Source organism: Micropterus salmoides, unplaced genomic scaffold, assembly GCF_014851395.1.
Source record: "Micropterus salmoides isolate LMB-PRFRI ecotype aquatic unplaced genomic scaffold, ASM1485139v1 Ms_hic_scaffold_5, whole genome shotgun sequence".
NCBI classification, from domain to species: Eukaryota; Metazoa; Chordata; class Actinopteri; order Centrarchiformes; family Centrarchidae; genus Micropterus; species Micropterus salmoides.
The window spans coordinates 20,103,682-20,112,319 of NW_024044237.1; the positions used below are offsets into that span (position 1 = coordinate 20,103,682).

Sequence of the window (8,638 nt, forward strand, 5' to 3'; positions counted from 1 at the left end):
GCCCTGAATTGGACATAAAAGGACCAGATATTGACATTGACAGTCCAAGTGGAAAAATCAAAGGACCCAAATTCAACATGCCAACCATTTCAGGACCAAAACTTTCCATGCCAGATGTGGATTTCAAGCTAAAAGGTCCCAAACTCAAAGGTGATGTGGACATGTCAGTGCCAAAGATCGAGGGAGACATTGAAACGCCTGACTTTGACATCAAAGGTCCACAGGTTGATATCAAAGGGCCTAAGGGTGGATTTGACATGCCTAAAATCAAAATGCCATCATTTGGATTCAAAGGTCCAAAAGTAGAGGGTCCAGATGTTGATATTAACCTTCCCAAGGCTAACATTGATTTGAAAGCACCTGCCCTTGATATTAAAGGGCCAGAGATTGACATTGCAGGTCCTGATGCAAATCTTAAAGGACCAAAAATCAAACTGCCATCAATGTCAGGACCCGCAATGCCAGATTGGGATATTAGTGTGAAAGGACCCAAGGTGAAGGGAGATGTCGACGTGTCAGTTCCAAAGATTGAGGGTGACATAAAAGCTCCCAAGGTCGATATTGAAGGACCAGATGTTGACATTGATGGTCACAAAGGAGGATTTAAAATGCCTAAATTTAAAATGCCATCCTTTGGGCTGAAAGGTCCAAATGTTGAAGGGCCAGATGTTGATGTCAGCCTCCCGAAAGCTGATATTGATATTAAAGCCCCTGAATTGGACATCAAAGGACCAGATTTTGACATTGACAGTCCAAGTGGAAAAATCAAAGGACCCAAATTCAACATGCCAACCATTTCAGGACCAAAACTTTCCATGCCAGATGTGGATTTCAAGCTAAAAGGTCCCAAACTCAAAGGTGATGTGGACATGTCAGTGCCAAAGATCGAAGGAGACATTGAAACGCCTGACTTTGACATTAAAGGTCCACAGGTTGATATCAAAGGGCCTAAGGGTGGATTTGACATGCCTAAAATGAAAATGCCATCATTTGGATTCAAAGGTCCAAAAGTAGAGGGTCCAGATGTTGATATAAACCTTCCCAAGGCAAACATTGATGTGAAAGCACCTGGCCTTGACATTAAAGGGCCAGAGATTGACATTGACAGTCCAAGTGGAAAAATCAAAGGACCCAAATTCAACATGCCAACCATTTCATCCCCGAAAATATCTATGCCAAATATGGATCTCAATCTGAAAGGTCCCAAACTCAAAGGTGATGTGGATTTGTCAGCTCCAAAGATTGAAGGAGACGTTAAAACACCTCATGTTGATATCAAAGGTCCAGAAGTCAACATTGAAGGGCCTAAGGGTGGATTTGAAATACCTAAAATCACAATGCCATCATTTAACATGAAAGGTCCAAAAGTGGAGGGCCCAGATGTTGATATTAACCTTCCCAAAGCTAACATTGATGTGAAAGCACCTGGGGTTCATATTAAATCCCCAGAGATTGACATTGAAGGCCCTGATGCAAAAATCAAAGGACCAAAATTCAACATGCCATCCGTTTCAGGTCCTAAAATATCCATGCCAAATGTGGATTTCAATCTGAAAAGTCCCAAACATAAAGGTGATGTGGATGTCTCAGCTCCAAAGATAGAGGGAGGCATTAAAACCCCTGGCATTGACATTAAAGGTCCAGAGGTTGATATTGAAGGGCCAAAGGGTGGATTTGAAATGCCTAAAATCAAAACGCCTTCATTTGGCTTTAAAGGTCCACAGTTGGAAGGCCCAGGCATTGATGTCAGCCTTCCCAAATCTAATATTGATGTTAAAGCACCTGAGCTTGACATCAACCTAAAAGGGTCCAAAGTCAAAGGAAAGATGGATGCAACAGTGCCCAAAGTGGAAGGAGATATCAAAGGTCCAAATGCTAACATTGCAGTACCCACCATCACTATGGAAGGTGTGTCTATTGAGCCTGTAAATACAGGTGTTACATTTCCCAAGTTCAAAGGTCCTAAGTTTGGAATGAAATCCACAGACGTGGAGGGGCCTGAATCCATTGTGAAGACACCCACGTTTAGTGTGGGAGCAAAAGATTCCAAAAAAGAAGTTAGTCTCCCAGATACTGAAGCAAGTCTTGATGTCCCTGATGTTGACATCAATGTAAAGGGGAAAAAGGGAAAATTTAAACTTCCTAAAGTCAAAGGAAAGGCAAAGAAACCTGATGTTGACATAGAAACACCAGCTGTAAACCTGGATGTAGACACCCCTAATATTCATGTCAAAGGCAAAAAGGTAAAGAAGCCCTTTTTGGTAAGCTTAATTTTCCTGATGTGGAATTAGATATCAAATCACCAAAAACGAAAGGCGATGGATCGTTATCAGAAGGAATGAAATCATCTGACGTAGATTTGCGATCTGCTAGCTTGAACACGGCCATTGAAGGTTCTGGGACTGGCAGTCCAAATGTTCATTTGCAAGGGCCAGATGTGAAATTGAAGACTCCTAATATTAAAATGTCAAATGTAAACATATCTACCCCTGATATTGATGCAAATCTAAACAGACAAGGAGAGGCAGGTATTTCTGCAGGTTTCAAAGGCAAAAATATAAATGTGAAAGGTGGTGCAGAGATTGATGCAAGTGTTTCAGGGGATAATGCCACTGGTGACCTTCATTACCCAGAGGGTACTGTAACATTTCCCAAAATGAAGGTACCAAAATTTGGTATTGCTCTGCCTCAGTTGGAAGGACAGCATGGTGGAGGAAATGTTGAATCAGAACTTGCTGCTAGTGGAGACATCAACATTCAGTCTCCATCTGTTAGCTGCCAAGTCAGTTCACAAAATATTGAGGTTCCCAGTCCAGAAATAAGGCACAGTGAGGGCAAAGTAAAAGTAAAGATGCCAAAATTTTTGGCAAATCAAAGGCAAAGGGCAGTAGTGTAGGTGACCTTCGGGGACCAGAGGTAGAACTGAGCACTAGTGGAAAAGGCGGTAAGGTCTCTAAAGATGTAAGTGTACATACTGGTGAACTGATGGGTGGAAAATTTGAGGGTGACCCTGGACTCAGTGTGTCAACTAAAGGCAAGTCCGCCTCACTGGATCTATTTAAGAAATCAAGGCATCGGTCTTCTTCTCTCAGTGATGAAGGGGGGCTTGCAGTTAGTTCTCCTTCCGGTCACTTAGAAGCTGAGGGTGGTGACATTTCATTAGACCTTGGAGAAAGCAAGGTCAAAGGAAAGAAAGGAAAGTTGAAGTTTGGTACCTTTGGAGGTTTTGGTTCAAAGTCAAAGGGCTCATACGAAGTGACGCTTGGTGAGGAGAGTGAAGCAGGAGTGGAGGGCAGTGCAGGTGTTTCTCTAGCCTCTAAAAAATCGAGATTGTCTTCGTCTTCCAGCAATGACAGTGGTTCAAAAGGAGGTTTCAGGTTCCCAAGACTTGAACTATCTGTTTCACCAAAAAAAGATTAATTATGAGGCAAATTAAACTCTCTCATGTACATGCAAATGCACTCTCCTAAAATGGCAAATTCATCAAATTGTTTAAAACCTGAGAGGACAAACACAGTCATCTCAGTTTTAATGACTTTTTAATGACTAACTATTATTTTCAGTAATTAGACAGGAGTGCATGAGATTGTTTAAATTCCCTTCAAACTGTAAATAAGATTAATTTGTATTGTAATAATAAATATTTCTTTTTGTACATAGACAAGATTTATTGAACATATGCCATTTCACCAAATTTTCAACAATAGTTTATAACAGGGTTTGTCATTTATTTCATTTTATTAAATGAATGTTGTTAATGAACGGGTGTGGTATATTTGTATCCAGGGACAGAAGAGATAGTTACAGTAGTTATTTTGAAGGAAAATGTTGTTTATACAAAAATATTAAACAGTTCCAATTTTTCTTTATGTAAGAAATGATTTAATTTTCAAGCTTTGATATTATATAATCAGTGCAGAAGCAGAATTTACTCATCATAGAGCTGGTCCTTCATAACACATTCTAAAGAGTGGTGGTGTTGTATATACCATAATTACAAAAACAATCACTGTCAACTCTGTCAATAGTTGTCAGTACTTTTATTCACCCTTAAATTCTGTGCCATTTACCATAAATATGCATTTGTTTCATTTGTTTTAAACATGTTTTGTTTCTTTATCCTGTCATTTTAATTTTCATTTCATATTTTATGATCCTCTATATTTTATTTTCTGTCAATCTGTCTTTGTACACACACCTTATGATTAAGTAAAAAATAAACAGTCACTTTTTGATCTAATTTGTTTGCAAAAAAAATCTGTGTTGATAAGAGAGTTGATGGAGATAAAGCATGATTCTTTGGGTCTATTATTTTGTGTGCATTCTGCCAATCAAACTCAATAAAAAGATTTATAAAATGTATAACATTTCTTAAATCGATATTTGTCAGTGATTTAATCGCATGATATGATGTGATATGAGCAATACTTGATTGGGTTTGTGAATGTTTTGTTCCACATACACATACGCGCAGTCATTTTATCCAATTTTCAATATCCTTCATGTTGCTTAACTAAGGTTCTCATATGTCTAAGGCCATTATACACTTTAAATTATTATTAAGTGGTGAACAGGCATATGAATTAATACTTATTTTTGATTACAATGTACTCATTAGGAATCATCTACCAATTAATCCTACTTGAATTATCATTTGTAGTTTTTGATCATATACCTCTGATGCGGAGACTGCTAACACTAAACACAGCCATATATACAGATAAATTAAGTCAACCGTTCATTAAACACACAACACGCAGTGGCCTTTTCACTCACACATAAAAACATATATTTTAACAATGCACATTATACGGTACATTCATAGGCCATGGCATACATATAGTAGGTTGATTGGCCAATATCCTAAAGCAAGTTGATTGTGCTGCTGAGTGGTACAGACAGACTAAGCGTAGGAGTTGCCAGGCTGAGAATGGTTCGGCTGCGGACAGTAGCTCAGGGGGCGTGGCATGAGCGAGGGGCGTTGCTTGAGAGGTGCTACAGTCCGCAGCTGGACATTATTGAGGCTGTAGGCAAATTACCATATATGAAAAACAGCTCTGTATGACATCATTAAGAGCCAAGAGTAGAGCTTTGGCCACGTTTAACATGAATATCTGACATCGTAACATTATAGATAACACATAAAATATAAGAAGCCTAATAAGTCTCCTTTGCTTGTGCAAACCAACCAACCACCACATTTTATGATAGCAGAGATGTGATCTGAGCATTATTTCCAAAGCTAAACCACTAATAAATCCATCTACTGACCTCGAAATGTGTTCAGCGATCTTATAATTGATCTGTATAAGCCATGTATAGGCTATGCTTACTTGTCAGGGCAGGTATTTTCATTCAGCGCAGGTACTACTTCATTTCAGTTCATTAAGTCCGTAAAACATTTGTGACAGCAATACCACAGTATACTATAGGCTAATAAGCCACAAATTATTCCTGTATACAGATCAGAAGCATTAAAGTGCTGCATAAACTTCTGTTAGTCACCGGTGTTTGATTTCCCCACTTGGGTCCTGATGATGCAGGCTGACAATCGCCAAAGCTGTCCAATCAACAAGTTACCTGTAAGTCTGTGTAACGTCATGGTTACTTCTCTTGGTTCGTTTGTAAAATTGCAGTGTGAACATGAACGGGACCAGAACTAAAATGCAACAGTGTATTATTTTTTTCACTTGGTCCGGACCAAATGAACCGAACTACAGGTGTGAAAGTGCCCTTAACTTCAGTCCACCAATCAGAACAGAGGACCCAGTCCTTTGATCTTTCATCAGCTGATTTACGTCACCAAAGTAACCAGCTCTACAATAGAGACAGATAGGAAAATCCCTCTGAAACTTTCTGTCAAACAAACCTCCATAGAGACTAAACTATAGGTCGTATTGGCAAAATGAACTGACCAGCAGCGGAAGAAGGCATTTTTGGACGATGTGATATGTTTATGTTTGTGTGGATAAAGTAAAAAAAAGTGAGCCCTTCAGCGAGTTAAAAAACTGGTATGTTCTGCTCTGGTCCAGAAATTTTGACACAAACTTATAATGGCTGCCAATGGAGGAGCTGGCTGTCACTCTTGTCCTTTGGAAGGACGCCAAATCTATAAGTCTGAGGGATTTAAAAAGCCCATGTGAGGACCACAACAAAATTTACAACGTTTCTGCTGTAAAATTAACATTCCATCCCATCCGCTCCCATTATAAACTCAGAAAAGAGCTCAAAAAAGCATAACACTTCGACAGTGACCGTGAACAAACCATAAAATACATCAAAACGCTGAATACATCATTAATAGATTAACTTCTTGTGACCAATTTACAGTTTAAATCAAGTCTGTAGCTGAAAGTATGCTGAACTGGTGACCTTTCAAAGTGGAGTAGGTATCATATCTCCTCCACACCGGGCTATCTGCATATCTACTACATGGTAGGAAAGGTTAAAAAAACTAAACAAAATGAATGAATAAAATGGAAGAAGAAAGAAAATACAGAATGATGATATCATGTGACATGGCAAAATGGTTATGCTGTTGCCAAAGGTAGCAAAGAAAAATATGTATTGACACAATGTTTCGGTACTAGACCTTCATCAGGCAAATAGTGTTACATAGTGAGAAGCCATCTTTTGTAGGAGGTGACTTATTTGTCTACACCAATCACCTACTTCCACATAAAATAAGGCAGCCACTATGCTGTTGCCAAACCAGCAATAAGAAACTTGTTTTGAAATAAAAACTTATGGGATATAACTGACAGGGCATTTAACACTAGCAAAAGTATTGCACTCAATCAAAAAATAAAAAGCATAATAAAAAAAGCAAAAGCTACTTGCTGTGCTTCCTTCTCACAATAGTGGAGTACCACAGACAGACTGTAGGTTACAGGTGATGTCACTGAGGTGAGTTATGAAGACTGAATTTGGCTATTTTTGTTGTACTTTGTTTCATCTAATTTGGGTAAAGAAGAAGAAACAGTGCGATACTTATAGACAAAAAATACCAACAAAACAAAGAATTTTGAAGACATATGGCCTGTGTCTATGTAATACCATTTCACTTACCATGTAGTATGTCATATCATATCCCCGCCACTCCACATCAGGCCACCAAGTGATCTCAATTTTCTGCTTTGTTATTCATCCATGGTTATGAAATTGCAGAAACAAGATCATTCCACAGGAGAGTTAAAAACACACACACAAAATTTGGGCAATCTGCAATGCCCTGGCCTTGGAGAAGATTTGTTGACTTTCAAAGTTCATGTGATTATTCAAAAAGAAATAAAATTACTTGTTGTGCTAGCATGCATATCAGAAGAGAATCTGCAGTAGCTAGGCACCTTAACTATATAATGCCGCCTTCTGGTTTGATTGCTAAGCAGTTTCTGTGCTTATGCAGCTGTTTGTTAGCTAGCTATATGTAATGTACTAGCCTATGTAGTTATTAGCGACGTTCACATTTTCTCCACATAATAAGTTAAGCATTAAATAATATTCCAGATCTAAGCTTGGGTTATTTATAACTTTGTTTAAATATTCTTACTGTTCATCAGGCACACTTTGCCAGTCTAACCTCATATTTTCGGCCACCTGCACATAGCACTAAAATTTACAATAATACATGGTCTAAGTTATTTGTGATTATTTATATGCATAAATTAAGTGCTATCTGCTGCATTCTCACCTTCTGCATAGTCAGCTTAGCTTAAGATGCCCCAACTGGTTTCACTGTGGTACAACAATGAAACTTCCACTTCTGTGATTCAGAACAAGAGGTTGCATGTCAAGAAGCATTAATAACCGCAAAATGATTTATTACAGTTTGTTGTACAGTTGTGTTATATAATTAAGATATTAGAATATTACACAGAAGAAAAAAGACTATTTATACACTATATATGGATAATGGATAATTTACTGTTTATTATACACTGTTATACATTTTTGACATTACATTGTCTACCATAACAACATATCATCACACTGTATATATTAATATAGCTCAAATTAGGCTTGTGGGAATGCAGATAAAGAATAGTAAAAGTCAGGCAAAATAAAAACAATTTCAATCCCTTGAAATGCCTGACTGAATGATATACAGTAGGATGTGGGTCTTCTTACGGAAAAGGTTAAATACGCCACCCAGTGGTTACACTGATTTGATAAATCAGTATTGGGAGTAGTATAAATATAGTCTTCAGAAACTTGTGATTTTTGAGTGCCCTTTTTTTTGCAATGAGTTAATTCTGCACTGTATTTATATTTGATTAGGCTTACAGATTCATACAAAGCTACATAATCACATGCATTTTTTTTGAAACATTTATTACTGATTACTCTTTATTTGATGTTATTACATAGGCCTACTTGAACTCTATCTGCAACACAGATATGGACTAGTGTTGGTTATAATGGTTTTAACAAGCAGCAGTTAGACATCTTGGTCATATTACAATGTATTAATGCAAGTGCTCCAGAAACATGGTTTGTAGAGTGAGGCTTTGTGAAAGCAGTGTTTTGCCTCCATGTCAGGATGTGAACCCAGTGTTCCTGGTTACTTGAATACCATTGTTGTTGTAGTGCAGTGGAAGGAACTTATGATGAGTTTCCTTTAAAAGAGGAAAGTGCCCCC

At 38.0% G+C, this 8,638-nt stretch overlaps 1 protein-coding gene across 1 annotated transcript in view; it reads left to right on the top strand.

Annotated features, from left to right (window-relative positions):
* ahnak (AHNAK nucleoprotein) overlaps nt 1–4,370 on the top strand; it is a 38,262-nt gene extending 33,892 nt beyond the window's left edge. The window contains 3 exon segments of the mRNA XM_038699125.1: nt 1–2,253; nt 2,256–2,858; nt 2,861–4,370. Of these exon segments, the coding sequence (XP_038555053.1) occupies nt 1–2,253; nt 2,256–2,858; nt 2,861–3,420 (3,416 nt within the window). The 3' untranslated portion in view covers nt 3,421–4,370.
* Nucleotides 4,371–8,638: the final 4,268 nt, after the last annotated feature.